Source organism: Danio rerio, chromosome 19 (assembly GCF_049306965.1).
Source record: "Danio rerio strain Tuebingen ecotype United States chromosome 19, GRCz12tu, whole genome shotgun sequence".
NCBI lineage: Eukaryota > Metazoa > Chordata > Actinopteri > Cypriniformes > Danionidae > Danio > Danio rerio.
The window spans coordinates 3,459,648-3,477,469 of NC_133194.1; the positions used below are offsets into that span (position 1 = coordinate 3,459,648).

The following is a 17,822-nucleotide window of genomic DNA, read 5'->3' on the forward strand; positions in this document are numbered from 1 at the left end:
GAATATAATAAGGGATATCAGAGCTCTTTTTAATACCTCTTAAGGGCCTTAATTTTCTTGTTTATCAACTTTTAATACTTTAAGACCCCGCGGACACCCTGAATATAGTGTATATTATTAAACCGTCAGAATCTCATACAGGTCTAAGCCTAGAACGCACAGAGATATGAAAGCACTGACAGGCCTTTGGAGCACATCTCCTCCACATCCGCTCTGAAATCTCGCGCACACGTATGCTTCATTCTTTTTTGCACAATATGTGTTTTTAATGTGTGCTGGCGGGCCGTGCCGGTTCCGCTCCGAGGGCCTGGAGTCTCTCATTACCGCTCTCGCTTCCTATGAGTTATTGAGTGAGTCGAGGACGGAACGATCCGAAAACACTCATCAACATCCGCGCTGATACGCAGTTAATTAGTCAATTAAACGTCACATGGAAGCGGACCGAGCGAGTGGGCGTCCATTCTGCGGTAAGACGAGCCTCCGCGGCCTCCTTCACCCCCGTCCCGATGTCATCTCCGCCCCCGGCGCACGGCTGCAGGAGAAATCTCGAAGGAATCATAACGTCTCCAGCAGCCGCACTAACTTCTGCCTGCTGTGTGTGCGCATCAGTCAGAGCCGTGATCCGTCTCTCTGAAGACCGGCAACAAAGGGGGAACAAGAAAAAAAAATGCAGAGACGGAACAATACAGCCCACGGTCTGCACTCCATGCCAGACGGAGAGAGCTCAAAGCTGTGAATTTGATAGTGTCCTGCGGTCAGCCATACACACACACACACACACACACACACACACACATCCGCTGCAGAATAACAGCTTGGCCCTGAACTTCACACTGGAGGTGCTGTTGATCCAGACGAATGAGCAGTGCAGTGACTCCATCAGGAAAATAAATAGTGTGAAGAGGCTTGTTTCTACATTAGTGATATAAGGGGAGCAAAATTACTCGCTCTGTTTACGTCTGATCGTTTATCAAAAAGTGTGAATAAACAAATGTGTTTCGGAGGAATGTGCACGGCATTACAAAAGTTGCCTGATCAGCAGTACTAGAATGATTTCATGAAGGATTATATACTAGATGTAGTAGGGGTGTGAGCTAGGATTGATGCCATCATCCATCGCCGAAGGCTGACAAACTTCACGATGCTGAGCGGGCATCGCGATCCATCACCCCCGCCCCACATTTACATTGATATATAACTTATTATTTACGTGTCATCTTAACCACTAAGGGTGTCACGATCCTCCAAATCCTCGATTCGATTACATTTTCGATTCTAAAGGCACGATTCGATTTTCGATTATGAATAATTAATTAATGACCAATTATTATTTGTAGCCTACCGTTTAAACTACCTGACCTGCATGGTCTTTGTTTTACCCGTAAACAAATCATACAGTAAATGAATAAAGGCAAGATACACACATAGTTACCACCTGTCAATCACTTTTTATGCGGGACTCGTGAATAGGCAGTGATCTGTGTCTTTATAATGGCGACCAACAGTATCTGAGGTGTTCACTAAAATGACTAAGTACAAGTGAGTGAAAGATTGAAGCAGTCCTCTGACTGCCTGGACCCGCTGTCTCGAGCGCATGGCTGTGTGTGTGTGGTCACGTGATGTGCATTTTCAGAGGTCGAGAGGAAGGAGGGCTGCTCAGAAATGCTACACGCCACTGTGGATGTCAAATCGTTGTCGTTCTAAAATGCCATTTAAAAACAAAGACAGTGTAAACAGGGCCTGAGTGTGTACTTTTCGCGAGTGGATTTGCAACGGGGGCGGGCGGAGGATCGCGATGCCGGTGTTGTCTATCGGACAAACCGTACGTAATAAGTTCATAGCAGAGCTTGCAAAACTGTGTTTTTTTTGTCGACAACACAAACGTTGTCAACATAACTCACTGGAAATCCAAAATGCTTACACACCGGCGACTTCATTGAAAGAGGAGAGGGTTTAAGCTCTGTCGACGGGTCTCCTGCGTCTGCAGTTTAACAAGCACTTCAACAAGCCTGTTTTTTTCCCGCTTGGCAAGCCAAGCTGACGTGACATGGGGCGTGGCAGCATCGACGATTCTATTTTTGGATTTGATAATCGAAATTGAGCATAAATTTCGATCGATTTCGATTAAGAATCGAAATCGTGACACCCCTATTAACCACTTAAACTCCTAGCGTTGCAGCAGACCCCCGTAAGTGGTTTCGTTTGAAAGTGTAAAATCTATATTTAATGCACATATGCATCACTTTGGTTTTTAATTCTACTGTATAAAAGTTATTTACACTTCAATACACAGTATTTTGGATACTCGAGCTGGGTATTGAACATTGGTTCATTTTCATATTTTTCATATGACACATGTACAAGTTATAGCTCAAATGAAAGCTCTTGCCGGTGCTCATACGGTTTTAGCTTTCTTTTTAGTGAATTAAATTCACATATCAAACAGTTGCTGAATGAATTGCGGTGTTTCCATAGCGCAGAAGTGAAAACAATACATTTATGATCAATAAGCAGCCCCAGATAGCACAGACAGCTGTCATCTCTTACCTTATGCTGTGCGCTTCAGGGCCATTCTCCTCTGTTTTTGAGGTGATGTGCATAAGTAATGCTTTTATATGTCTGACGTGGTCCAAACACAGTGAATTATGTTTGATCAAACAAAAGAATAGTGAAATATGAAAACAATGATCGTCCCCTGTGGCTTGTACAGCATCTCTCATCAGTTGGAATACAATAACTTTTGCATAGATTATGGTGGAGACATTTTTCTTTTTTTCCTATGATTACAGACATGTGCAGGAACCACCAAAATTAATTACAGCACGCTAGACCACACACAACCTAAAAGGTACACTTTCAAATTTGAGTTTATAAAAAAAAAAAAAAAAAAAAGCGCCTCTATTTAGGTGTTTATTATGACACAGACGACATATACAGTTATTTTAAACACTTTCAATAGTGTTTTATGAAAATTCAAAGTTTTTTTTTAAATGATATCAAATTTTTGCATTTACACCTCTTTATGTGGATTTGGGAAGCTTTTAAATTTGGGTAGGCAAAATCCAGGCGGAAATCCCCAAATGGCAGCAGAGTTTAATAGCAATAAGGGTTGTTATGATTTATGTTTTTATTTATTTTCTAAATGATTCTTCTAAATGATTAAAGGTAAATGTATTACTTCAGTGATGTCACAGATGTAATTGACAGCTAATAAGCTGTGAGTAGGGCATGGACTGAATCAGTATTCTCACAGCTATAGATACTGAATCTGTCAATCCTCTGCATTTGATCACTTTTGACACGGGTTTCTATCTGCGAGTTCAAATCAGTTGATATTCTCAGACTTTCACTGACAGAAGCATAGGGTTTGGTAAACAGCAGCCTGTCTGTTACACTATCAGTGATGTGCCATTAGGCGGCGCTAGAGAGTGAAGACCAGACACAAACACTGCCTTTCATCACACACTCAAGGGAATATGATGGACATTATATTGCATTCCCATGAAGCATTGAGACATTTAGGCCACAGTTGAAATATGTTAAATATCTGTCATTGCATCAAAGCAACAGATAAATCTTTTAGATGCTTTAAACCTACAATTGATGATCACTGTGCTCGAGGCATTCAACCTAAAATGTAAAAGGAATATGAAGGTGAACTTGATGATTGAAAAAAAATGTACACTATTAATAGTTTTAAATATATATATACTATATTTAGTTTCTATAAGGTTGCAATATTAAACTTTAACTCATTATAGTTTTATATAGTTTTCATGTATTTGTTGGAATCACATTTATTTGAATTTATTCAATTTAAATGTTTTTTTTTTAAATCACCCTATTATTTTACTTTAATGTTTATTTGTTTGCTTCATTTATACTAATTTGTGTTTAGTTCTCAAAAAAACACTCATTTATTTTAAGCATTATTTATTATTTTAGTAATTAAATTATTTAATTCAATTATTGTTTATGTAATTTTAATAACTTTTTATTTATATCTACACACTTGGCATGGGATGATTACCGTATTCAGGGTATACAGCAGTTTGGAAAAGTCACGGTTATAAAAACATTTCTGCTATACCATTCCTGAGGTATGTGTGAGATTTTTTTATTTGCATTTTTTTGTTTGTTTTTTAGGTCAGCAGTTTCTCCAGCAGAAAAGCCGAAGATGCCATTTTAAATTGTAAAGAAATCAGTGTTTCTGAAACAAATGAAGACAGCAGAAGTCAATGATTCATTTTCATTATTTAGCCTGACATGTTTACTGCTCCAAAATATTTTAAATGTTTCTCAAAATAAAGTATATTGTGTTCAAAGGGGAAAAAGTTTTGTTTTTTTACACAGACATTCAAAAATAAGATATATTAGAGCATCAATCACAATACCGTGAAACCATGATACTTTTATCCAAGGTTATCATACCGCAATAAGCAATCTGAACTCACGTGCGACAGCAAGTGGAGCATAGCTCACGTGCAAACAGCTCGGCTAAAAAGAGAAAACGGACGTCATGTCGTAATAAAATCGTCATAACGCCACGATGCATATTGTGACATTTTTGCGTCGCAATAAATCGTACCCCGATAAATCGTTAGACCCCTACATTTCACCTATAGTGTATGTGTTTGGACTGTGGGGGAAACTGGAGCACCTGGAGGAAGCCCACGCCAACAAGGGGACAACACTCCACACAGAAATGCCAACTGACCCAGCTGGGACTCGAACAAGCAACCTTTTAGCTGTGAGGCGGCAGTGTTAACCACTAAGCCACCATGCAACCCTGAGATTGAAAGGTGCACCACCACCACATGACAACCTCAAAAAAAGATGGAATTCTGAGTATGCCTCACACTGGTGAGTGGGCTTCACAAACCACCTGTAAAAAACACAAATCTCGCTGACACATAGTTTTGCACATTTACACCAGATACATTTTTACAATCACTCCATATCCCCCCAAAAAACAATGTGCAATTATGAAGTGCGCCTCAAACAGGCGAGTGGGCTTGACAAACCACCCGTCGAAACACTCCTCTCTATAAATGTAAAAATAAATAAAATTCCACCGGCTATTACACTTAATTCTCTGAGCACTGACAGTTCCTTTGTATAATTACTTGTCTGTGTGTAGTAGGCATGGGCCGATATAAGATTCTGACGATACAACATACACAACATCACCGATAAACTACATGCATAACTCCAGGTAACCTATTTTTATATATATATATATATAAATTTTAACTGATATAGTTATTAGCAATCAGTTAATAGATAATTATTAGTAACTAATAAAGTTAAAAATTTTTCTGGTTGATTGTAATGCAATTATGTGCACCTTTTGTCTTGAAATAAGAATTCATGTGAAAAAGCGCTTTACATATAAACTTGAATCAAATTATTTATTTTGTATTTATGCTAAAACTCCTACAATAAGCTTATAAGAACGAACAGGTCAGACAATTGAATAGGTCAGACAAATATTTAGGACACATTTTTAAGATAAAACCCGAGCAAAACAACCAACCCATATTTCATATTTCTCAAATCTCAAAGAAATGTCTTTAAAATAAACGTCAATTTTTTGCAACTACTTCAATTCATCAGGCACAATTACAACTATTTATCAGACACAAATTTCTATTTGCGATCACAAGTTAAAATGGAAACGCATCGAATAATAAAAGCTCTGGAAATGGATGGTCTAAAAAAGTATTTTGTATGAAATTACAGAAATGGAAGCTAATTTTTTTTTTATTACTCAAACACCATTTATAAAAAAAACTCACAATCACAAAAAAAAACATGTTGGCAGCAAAAATAGCTTGATGTACTCGAAGACAATATTGTAAGGAAAATGTAGTGAAGAAGGCGGCTCAAGGGAGCTTTGAACCTTTATATTTCTACCACTTCTGTTATTATCCTCTAATTAATCATAATTCAATATGAAAGCATCTGCTGAATGAATAAACACCAATGCCAGTGTCTTTCTTTAAAGTCAAAGCAAGCTGCTTTGATATCATGTTCCATAATGCAGCGACATGCAGACATTAGTCTGGTTGACGTCTCCAAAATACTCTTGGAGTCGCTGTACTTCATTCCAAAACACTGTCTGGAAATGTGACACTCCGTAAGACAGAAAGTCAGTTAAATGCAATACGTTTGGCAATAAGCAATACAGTTCTAATGGACATGCCATCTGTACGGTCCAGCGAGCTGCAAATACAGTATATATACACAGAAGAAAAAAACCTTTCAAAACGATTAACAGATCTGATGTCCAAAGCAGGACGTCCTACGATCATCTCATATTCACTCCTTTCAGCACCATAAAGCAGCTTAATTGGATAGTTCACCCAAAAAATGACAAATCTGTCATCATTTACTCACACTTCACTTGATCAAAACCTATTTAAGCTTTATTCTTCTGTTGAACACAAAAGAAGATATTTTAGAGATTTCTGAAAACCGGTAACCATTGAACAAAATATAAAACACTACCAAATAGGGAGAGCGGGGTGGAAAGTAACGTGGGACGAAAGTAACAAAGCGATTTTCTCGAAGCCCTGACAGCATTTGATTTCCAGACTATAACAGCACATTCAGCATGCAACCCTTGATGGAGCTGCTAAATATCAGCTGATTTCGTGACTGTGTCCTGCAGTTAGCTCCAAATTTTAAAAATGCACTTAAAAACTCTAAAGCTTTTAAGTGCAAAAAGTAAATTGTACAGAATCTTATTTTTCCTTACAATTTGTGTTTCTTTTTTCATGCATCACACTAATGATCAAATCAACTGCAGGGCTATTCAATTGGCGGCCCGCAGGCCGAACCCAACCACCGAGGCTATTTGTTCCGGCCTTCCAAATAGTGTGACCAAAACATCAAAAATAAATTTAGTTCAGTCGAAAAACGCCCGCTATTGACCTTATTCTCCGCAGACGAGTGGGCGCTGCCATTTGAATCTTTTTGGCATGAGACTTCCGGTCTCATTCACTTCCATTCATTTTTAGACATTAGAAACTGCTCGTTTCGCTGTTTGATGTTGCAAACTGATATTTCCTTGTTATATTATTCTACTTGGTCTGTATAGTCATGCAAACATTTGTTTGTAGAGCAAGTAGTTTGACTGTTTTTTGCCGTTTATTATTCCTTGCCATTTCTCCCATAGGCGACTGAAACAGAAGTTCTAAGACAATCGCGAAAACAGGCGAACTTACGCAATTTAGAATAAGGTCAATAGTTATGACCTGAAATCCATTTGAAAATTACAGACAGGTGTGTTTGATAAGGGTTGCAACCAATGACTGTAAAAAATATGGACGACGCGACAGCCCCTTTTCCCATTGAACGCCTTGAGGGCAAAACGCCTGCTTGACAGGCACAAACTGTCGCAAAAGACTGCTGAAATTGGAGCCTTGACATGCGCAGAAGGACTGTCTGATGGAGCCAGAGGAGGAGCCGCGAAAATGAGCGGAGTCGAGCTTCCAACCAAACGCTTTATGTAAAATCAACCACGCCCCCCGAACTTCTCAGCATGCGTTTGCTGTCATAAACACAAATGGATGTAATAACGTTAACAAATATGAGGGTTTTAAATATTTAATCGCGCCAGCTCCGGACCGCAGCGCATATATCCTACTCGCGGCGTCGCGGGCTGATGCGCTGCCGCATCTGGCTCGATTGACTCGGGCTGGAATCGGGCAGTGAGTCCAGGCATCCGGAGTAGGTCCAGCAGAGGTAGTCAGTCTGAGCTCTGAGGGGCAAGTCTCCGGAAGGCTAGAATCTAGCTGGAACTGGCTCGAGTGTATTTTGCTATCTGGGTGGTTAGGCGTGTATCAGCAAACTAATAAAGCCCGAAAAAAGCCCTGACCTTAGCGAATAAACAGTGTTCCACCAGGATCATGTATGTCAGAAACTATAGTTTACTGCTGAACTCATTTTGTCATGGTAAAATAACACAGAAATTGAATAATAACACTTCAGTCTTCAGCCGAAGCTCAGACGCGCTGCTTTGAGAAACTGTCAATCACAGCTGTCAATCACGATGACACGCCCAGCATTAAATTACTGCTAAAAACAAACTGTTTACAAAAGTGAAGATCTGCACCTATTTCAGTACAATAACCAGTGCCTTAATCGACCAGAACCATCTTTTGGGGCATTTTATTGCAAGTGTAATCATTTTTTTTATTTGGGCTCAAGTCTCCTTCATTAACACGGAGGAGGCGGGCTTTATGACTTGTACTGCAGCCAGCCCTCAGGGGGCGATCTAACGGCCGAAACCTTCACTCACAGGCTTGCGGCACACTTGTTTCTGACCTACCGAGTGCATCTGAGGCAACTCCCATTTTTATTCAAACCCTTTCCATTTTCCGTCCCCCGACACTCCCACTCAAACAGAGCTAGACACACCCACTATCCTGACTTTTTCCAAACTAGAGGTGTGAAAACACCCTGCTGAAACGGGGGGTTTCATGGCCCTTTACAGGTATGGCAGAGAAAATTTTTCTTTAATGCAGTGCTTCTTGCACAAGCTGAGACCCCCTTTATATCGGATATCCCTCAGCTAGTGGAGATCGCTGATTTTTAAAGAAAACAGACCTTAAATGCACCTATTTTGTAATGGCATACAGTTCACTGCAAGCGCTTTACTTAGGTTACTGACAAATTAAAAGTCCTTTCGCATACTTCAGCATACACCCTATTATATGGTCAAGCTTAATAAAGGACTATAAAAGATGCAATATTTACACAATCACCCCGTAAAAGCCAAAGACAGTGCGTTAACATCATCAGAAATAGAAAAGTTGCATTGTCAACAACATGCTGGTTAATGTACCTGAGGTTTGACGTCATCTTTGGCTGAAAGCTTGAGGTCTCCATCATCATCATCGGCTTTGTCTTCCTCTGCATCAGAGCTCTTTTCCTCAGAACCATCCTTATCATCATCATCTTCGTCGTCATCTTCATCATCATCCTCATCATCACTGCCCGAGTCTTCAAGCCCAGAGAAAACGCTCTCTTCACTGTCTGACAGATCAGCCGGATCCTCATCTCCATCATCTAGATGACCATCTTCACCACTGTCCTTATCAAAGATGGGCAACTGAGGAAGAAACCATGAAAAAATGAGGTGAAGTTGCTTTTGACTGACACAGTTTTGGCATCTTGTTGTTTATTGAGGTAAAGTTGGTTTTATATTCCCAAATTTGTTCATTATTGAACTAAGTTACAACTTGTGACACGGTCCCCATATCGTTTATCATGTTACTTTTATACATTCAGTCTAAAATAGCATGCAAGTATGACTTTAAAACAACATTAGCACTATTAATTTGACTGTGAACAATTAATATTACTATTATTATTTCCTTTATTTAGCCAGGAGATCACATTAAGACAGTACTGTCTCTTCTTCCAGTGAGACCTGGTCAAGATGGCAGACAGCACATATGTTTTACGTAAAAATCACAAACACAATACCACGAAATTACAAAATCACCCTTCATAAAAAGATTAGAGCATAAATAACAATTACAGGTGTCCTTTAAGATGTTGTACAAAAGATGTTTAAAAGTAGTCGGACTCGGAAGTGTTTCAAGACTGAGCTGATTTTGCAGGTCATTCCAAGCCCTGGGAGCAGAAAAGGAAAACGCACATTTGCCAAATTCTGACAATACCTTTGGGACTGTTAGACCAGTGGTTCTCAAACTGTGGTACTGTACATGTACCACAAGTGGTACGCAGGCTTCCTTCTAGTGGTACCCGGAGGAATGAAATATGTCATGTACATGCTACACACTTGTAAACAATTATTAAAAATGATCTATATAATATGCCATATAGCTCATATTCCTGAGGTAATCTGCCACGTTTTTTTTTAACTGTGCTGAGGTGTAGCTGCTTTACTGGGCCTGCTACGCTATTGTATTTCAATACTGGCCATTTTGGTGGTACTTAGAAAGACCATTTTTTTCTGAGGTGGTACTTGATGAAAAAAGTTTGAGAACCACGGTGTTAGATGAATACATGAACCAGATCTAGTGTGTTGGTTATTTATGTGAAATGCTAACAAATTACAAAGATATGGTGGTGATTTACCTAGGAGAGCCTTTAATTAAAATAAATGAGTATGGATGTAAATATCTCCTTCGATATAAAGATAACCAGTCTAAGGAATCGTACAAAATACAGTGATGCGTCCGTGAGTCTGCGCCTGTGACGAAGCGTATTGCTGCATGATGAACAGAATCTAGTTTTCTGAGTAGCTATATACCACAGGTGTCAAACTCAGTTCCAAAAGGGCCGCAGCTCTGCACAGTTTAGTTCCAACCCTAATTAAACACACCTGATCAAACTAATTGAGTCCTTCAGGCTTGTTTGAAACCTACAGGTAAGTGTGTTGGAGCAGGGTTGGAACTAAACTGTGCAGGGCTTCGGCCCTCCAGGAATTGAGTTTGACACCCCTGCTATATATTAACAATGCTGTATGTCTCCATTTAGTTTGGGCTATATGCACAGCTAGTGTTTTTCAGCCAATGATGAACTTCAGGTGAAAGCTTTATGTGACTGTTTTCAATTTCATACGGCTCCTTTTAAAGCATCGATGTTGTAATGTAATTCAAATATAATCGGTTAAATAGACTTAAGCATCCATTTGGTTGTTATAAAAAGTGTAAAGAGAGACAGCAGGCACTGTCAATAGCAGCAGGCGAGCGCAGTCATTCCATTAAAAATGTAATGGGGTACTATGGTAAAATTAGTTTCTATATTTTACAGACAAAAATTATTTAATGCAGTGCTTCTTGTTTAGTCTGAGACCCACTTTATATTGTATCTCCACCAGGCAGTGAAGATTATTGATTTTTTTATTTATTTTTTAAAGAAATCAGATCTTAGATGTGGTGATTCTGTATGGGGTGACAATTAACAACTAAAGTCCTGGGGCTGGCTGGCTGACTGAAATTAAAAGTCTGTGTGCATATACTCTGTTGGCAAAGAATACTTTTCTGAAATAATATTATTAAACAGAAAGCCCCAATGTGCAAATATAAAAACCTACTTTACCTCAATGAAAACAAATTCACTGTTAAAACACCAATTACTGTATAATGACATGCATATTTAAACAGAAATGTATTAAAAACTACAACGTGATCAAATTTATATAGAAGGACAATCACTAAGGCTTTAACCCTTTAATGTGCCACCAAGAAAAGCATCTTTGGATAGCATTTCTTAACTCCTAATGTCGCTAGTTAACACACTCAATACATTTTTTATCAACAGATCCCATAATTTCTAAAATATTATCCTCTACCAAATGGTAGACAAGTCAGTTTATGGTAAAAGCACCAGAATTAATACACTTACTATGAAAAACCTGATCAATTTATTTAAAAACATGACCAAAACAAAACATTTATGAATTCTAGATGATCTTTATGTTTTGAAATATGCCATAAATATTTCAGATTCTCATTTAACATGCTTTATTGCTGTTTTTAACAATAAAACCAAAACCAAGTGTAGTAGTGCAACAGAATTATGTTTGGTTTTTCAGCAAACCTTCAATGCTGTGTGTGTAAACCATTATTTAAAACAGTCATAATTTTAAAACAGTCATAATTTTAAACGGTCAAAACATGGTCAACCATTTGGTAGAGCAGGCAGTTACAGGACTTTAAATGACTAGTTTGATATATATTACATCAAATGCTTTCAAACTTCAGACTGGTAGTCATATTTTTAACAGCACAACACAACACTACGTTTATAAACACGGCCGACATCTTAGCCGTGAGAAGATACATAATTGACACTCATAAATTGTATAATATAAGTTTAAATCCATGAATAATCTCAAATTCATAAAGTGAGAGCACCTCAAGTCAACCGCGCGCTATATAAACACGCGTGTTTTTATATAACGAGTAGAATCAAACTACTGTGTGAGTACTTCAGAACAACACTACATAAACACAGCATCGAATCATACCTGTTCCTCTTCATTCTCCTCTAAATGTCGTTTCTTATTCTTTAATTTGCTCATGGTGCCGCTGTGAGTTGGACGCATGCTGAAAATGCGACCATGTGGGTTTGAATCGAAGAGGTGAAAGGTCAAACAGTGACGCGTTCGATTTATTTATTTATTCCACTTGTTGTTTGGCGTACTTTTTTATAAATTGTACCCAGCCCGTATTTGATTCAAATGAGTTATCTTTTAAAAATAACATATGATGGAATCCATTGCGTTTTAACACAACTGCGTCTGATGCAAAAGGTTAAAGTTTAACGTAAAATACGTGCCGTTTTAAAATCTCAAATTTGCACAGATTAACAATTTTAAGTGGTTAAAAATAATCCAAATAGCATTATCTTCGTTTTTATTTTTCGTATTTAGTTATATTAATCTAAAAAAAAATATATATTTTTAAACATCCGTCGCGCCTACGTCATCACAACGCGACGCCTCCCAACGCTTCTTGTTTTCTACGCAGTTACTACGCGATGTGGATTTAATGGAATTTTCCACTTATTCTGGATCATCTAAAACACCAAATCGATTCGATTGAATCGTAACGATCACTTTTTAAGCAGGATCCGGACTCTTCAAGGGGTGATGAGAGTTATATCGGCTCGTTTGAACGGTTTAATCTGTAAAGCCTCACCTCGAGGGTGACTCCGCGCTTCGTCAGTGACTCGTTACAGCGTTCTAATTACCGTCAGAAATCATCACTAAACTCTCCGTGATGGAGTATCACAGTGTGGGGCCCGGAGGAGTGGTGGTCACCGGGAACAATGTGCCTGCGTTTCTGACCAAACTCTGGACGCTGGTGGAGGATCCGGACACGGACCCGCTGATCTGCTGGAGCCCAGTGAGTCTATTCTGGGTCTCGCTTTGAGGACGGTTTACTGACCTGGATTACAGTTACATTCAAGTCAAGTCGAGATTTATTGTCATTCGTCTTAATGGGAGGATTATACTAGGACGCAATGTTGTGTGTTTCAGACAGACCACGCTGCTAGTCACGCATTAAAAATAAACAAACAACAATAAGCTATATTAACCTAACGTTATACACAGCTAAGAACTTATTATACTCTACATAAGTTTAATATGAGAGAAAATGTGTGAGAAATAGACATAAATGGCGTATGATACTGTTTAAAAGAGATATTTCAAAGATATTTAATGCGTTATTTTGGGCCTGAACAGATTGATGTACATTTTGTTTTATATTGACACATTCAAACTTTCTCCTCAGCAATGCAATTGCAGAAAACTATTATTTGCATATTATAAATATAGAAATCATTTAGCAGCCAATGACTATCAAAGTACAACGTTGTTCACAGGCAATTAAATAGCAGTAATGTTGTTTTATAGTCATACTTAAATGCATTTTCAGACCGAATATTCAAATTAGTGTGGTAAACAATACTGGGACTACTCAAATGAATGACTGTGCAAATATAAAACCAACTTTACTTCAATCCTAAACAGTACATCCATTCATATGAAGGCACAAGATTGTGATTTCACTGTTAAAAAAAAATTAATCTTGTATCATAACTATGTCTGGTGATACCCGAATATGTAAAAGTAGCGTGGTAAACAATGTAACTTAGTTCATAAATAACCAAATGTGCAAATATTAAACCAACGTTACCTCATAAACACTACCTTCATTAGTATGAAGGCCAAGGATTGTGATTTTACAGAAATATTTATCTTTTATTATGAATAGATATGGTAAAACCTGTGTAAAATGGGCCTAAATATATTTGTAACAGTCACAATCCCACTGACAGAGTTTTATTGGGGAAAAGTTGGTTTTAAATTCACACAGTCAGACGTTCTCTTTAATAATATCATTTCAGAAAAGTATTCTTTGCCAGTTCTAAATATGGAAATCTTTTAGCGGCCAATGACTATCTAAGTACAACAACATTGTTCACAGTCACTTAAATAGGGCTAATGTTGATTTGAAGTCATACTATTTCAGACCGCATGTATAAAAGTAGCATGGTAAATGGTATAGAAACCATGTCACAAGTTGACACTTAGTTCATAAATGAACAACTGTGCGAATATAAAACCAACTTTACCTCATAAACACCACGCTCATTGATATCAAGGCACAGGATTGGGATTTTATCAAAATACAGATATGGTAAAACCAGTGTAAAATGGGCCTAAATGTATTTAGAGAGCTGTCTTTTAGGTTATATTTGAACTCTTCACAGTCATAATCCCACTGACAGGGTTTTATTGAGGTATAGTTGGTTTTGTATTCACACATTCAGACTTTCTTCCTAAAATTATAGTTTCAGATAAGTATTCTTTGCAAATTCCTAATATCATATTGGCAGCCAATGACTGTCTTAGTACAACATTGTTAACAGTCAATTAAATGGTGCTAATGTTGTTTTGAAGTCATGATTAAATGCGATTTCAGACCAAATATATAAAAGTAGTATGGTAAACAATTTAGGGGCCGTGTCAGAAGTTGTCACTTTGTTAAAAAAATGAACGAATGTGTGATTATAAAACCAACTTTACCTCAAACACTACGTTTGTTGATATGAAGGCACAGAATTTGGATTTTACCTAAATTTTTATCTTTTATTATAAATAGATATGGTTCAACCTGTGTAAAATGGGCTTGTATTTAGAGAGCTGTCTTAGTTTATATTTCACAATATTTGTTACAATCCCACTGACAGGGTTTTATTGGGGTAAAGTTGGTTTTATATTCACACAGTCAGACGTTCTCTTTCATAATATCATTTCTGAAAAGTATTCTTGGCCAGTTCTAAATATGGAAATCTTTTTAGCGGCCAATGACTATCTAAATACAACAACTTTGTTCACAGTCACTTAAATGCTAATGTTGTTTTGAAGTCATACTTGCCTACTATTTCAGAGCAAATATATTAAAGTAGCATGGTAGACAATATAGGGGCCGTGTCAGAAGTTGTCTCTTCGTTAAAAAAATGAACGAATGTGCGAATGTAAAACTAACTTTACCTCATAAACACTACATCTTTTAATGTAAAGGCCAAGGATTGTGATTTTACTGAAATATTTTTCTTTTATTATAAATAGATATGGTAAAACCTGTGTAAAATGGGCCTACATGTATTTAGAGAGCTGTCTTTTAGTTGATCTATCAACAGTCACAATCCTACTGATAGGGTTTTATTGCGGTAAAAGTATTCTTTGCTAATTCTAAATAGAGAAATCAGTGACTATCAAAATACAACATTTTTCACAGTTGGATAGTGCTAATTTACTTTTGAAGTCATACTTGCATGCGATTTCAGACCGAATATAAAAAAGTTGCATAGTAAACAATATAGGAGCCTTGTCAGAAGTTGTCACTTAGTTCAAAAAGGAACAAATGTGCGAATATAGAACTAACTTTACCTCATAAACACTACGTTTGTTGATTATGAAGGCACAGAATTGGGATTTTACCTAAATATTTATCTTTTGTTATGAATAGATATGGTTCAACCTGTGTAAAATGAGCTTCAATGTATTTAGAGAGCTGTCTTTTAGTTTATATTTGAGCTCTTAACAGTTACAATCCCACTGACAGGGCTTTATTGAGGTAAAGTTGGTTCTATAGTCACAGATTCATGCTTTCTCAAGAATAATATCATTTTAAAAAAGTAGTCTTTGCTAATTCTAAATGGGGAAATCATATTAGCAGCTAATGGCTACATAGCACAACTTTGTTCACCGTCAATTAATAGCGCTAATGTTGTTTTCAAATTGTTACATGCAATTGTAGACCAAATATATAAAAGTAGCATAGTAAACAATATAGGGCAGTGTCACAAGTAGTCAGTTTACTTAATAATGAATGAATGTGCGAATATAAAACCAACTTTACCTCAATATCTGTGTCAAACAGTCACAATTCCACTGATGGGATTTTTTGACCACATTTATTACGATTCTTTTTGTCCAATCCTGAACTTATTTTAACAAACTGTTTATCAAATGTAATTTACAAGTCATTGAACTTAAAATGTAGGGTGATAGTTAAGGCGCTAACCGTCAGGCTTAAACCAGAGCCGCTAAATAAACACATGAGAAGTTGTAAAGTATTGAATTAACACTATCTGTCAGCTGTCTAATTCTGGACTATTATAAGTGGATTTGGCTGTTAGCTGGTGACTTTGTTTTAAGCTGACAGCCCGAAGAGGGACATTTTATTGGTCATTGAGGTAAAGTTGTTACCCATATGGTTTACCATGCTACTTTTAAAAATTGGATCTGAAATAGCATGTTAAGTATGAATTTAAAATAACATTAGCCATATTTAATAAACTGTGAACAGTGTTGTACTTTGATTGTCATTGGCTGCTAATATGATTTCCCTATTAAGAATTTGTAAATAATACTTTTCTGAAATTGTAAAGTCCTAGTGTGTGAATATAAAGCTAACATTGTTTACTAAAACTGTTTGACTGCGTTTTCAGAATGGCACCAGTTTCCACGTCTTCGACCAGGGCAGGTTTTCCAAAGAAGTTCTGCCGAAATACTTCAAGCACAACAACATGGCCAGTTTTGTCCGCCAGCTCAATATGTGTAAGTATAAGAGGAATATGATAATGGCTTTAATCTGTTTAATCATTTTAATGACCTAATAAACTTTATTTATAGACTTAGATGGTTAAAGCTGAAGGTGTTGAATAAATGTTTAGGCTCATATAAATGTTAACGTGGAAGATTTTGATTCGTGTTTTGTTGGATAATGTGAACATTTTTGGATGGTGTGTATTTTAAATGAAGCTGCACTAAATAAGTAATTCTATATTGTCCACATTTTCTCCATATTTAGTGTTTCAAGATTTTATGCAATGTAGATATGTTTTATCATAATAATAATATTTTTATTTATATATTTCTTGATATTTAATCCTGATTGTGCACATTGTGTAGCTTAGAAATATAATGTTGTCATAATAATAAAAAGACATTTTATTTACATTTTTTATGATACTAATGCTGCCTCCATATTCTATGACATAATAATCTTAATACTCACACTTTTAATTTATAAAATTTCATGATATTTATTCCTGATTGTCCACATTTTGTAGCTTAAAAATATAATGTTATAATAATAATAAAAATAGACATTTAATTTACAGTGTTTTGACACGAATGCTGCCTGTAAATATTTTATAAACGTAATAATCACACTTTTTATTTATAAAATGTCATGGTATTTATTCCTGATTGTCCACATTTTGTAGCCTAAAATATGTTGTTGTTGTAATAATAATAAAAATAGACATTTTATTTAGTATTTTATGACAGGAATGCTGCCTAAATTTATTTTTAGACATAATAATCACACTGTTTATTTATAAAATTTCATGGTATTTATTGCTGATTGTCCACATTTTGCAGCTTAGAAATATAATGTTGTAATAATAAAAATACTCATTTCATACTTCTAGTGTTTCATGACATTAATGCTGCCTAAATGTATTTTTTAATAATAATAATAATAATAATCATACTTTTATGTACAGATGTTTATGATATTAATAGTAGACCACATTTATGAGCTAGACTGAGTATTTCTTAAAATAATATTAATACCTCTTATGTACAGTTCCATGACTTTAATGCCAAGTTTTCCACATTTAACTTAGCTTAGAGGTTTAGTTATATTATAATTATAAATATAATTGTAGTTTTATGCATTTCTTATTCAATATTATTTAAAATTTGAGTATATACTTAAGTTGAATGGAGAAAGGAGTGTGCATTATGAACATTA

General features: G+C 36.4%; 2 protein-coding genes across 7 annotated transcripts in view; one reads left to right on the forward strand and one right to left on the reverse strand.

Moving 5' to 3' along the window:
* The window catches only part of bop1 (BOP1 ribosomal biogenesis factor), a 127,095-nt gene extending 114,977 nt beyond the window's left edge, over positions 1 to 12,118 (reverse strand). The window contains exons 1-2 of the mRNA NM_001077735.2: positions 12,011 to 12,118; positions 8,852 to 9,118 (exon numbers count right to left, since the gene is read on the reverse strand). Of these exons, the coding sequence (NP_001071203.1) occupies positions 8,852 to 9,118; positions 12,011 to 12,064 (321 nt within the window). The 5' untranslated portion in view covers positions 12,065 to 12,118. The remainder of the gene's footprint in view (positions 1 to 8,851; positions 9,119 to 12,010) is intronic.
* A 348-nt stretch (positions 12,119 to 12,466) lies between these two features.
* hsf1 (heat shock transcription factor 1) overlaps positions 12,467 to 17,822 on the forward strand; it is a 28,226-nt gene continuing 22,870 nt past the window's right edge. For 5 of the 6 annotated variants that reach the window (XR_012394714.1, XR_012394715.1, XR_012394716.1 and 2 more), the window contains exons 1-2: positions 12,467 to 12,890; positions 16,510 to 16,618. Coding sequence is in view for 2 of the 6 variants with exons in the window: in XM_009293954.5 (XP_009292229.1) it covers positions 12,765 to 12,890; positions 16,510 to 16,618 (235 nt within the window). In the remaining 4 variants the exon portion in view is untranslated. The remainder of the gene's footprint in view (positions 12,891 to 16,509; positions 16,619 to 17,822) is intronic. The other variant, NM_001313736.1, reaches the window with a different exon arrangement.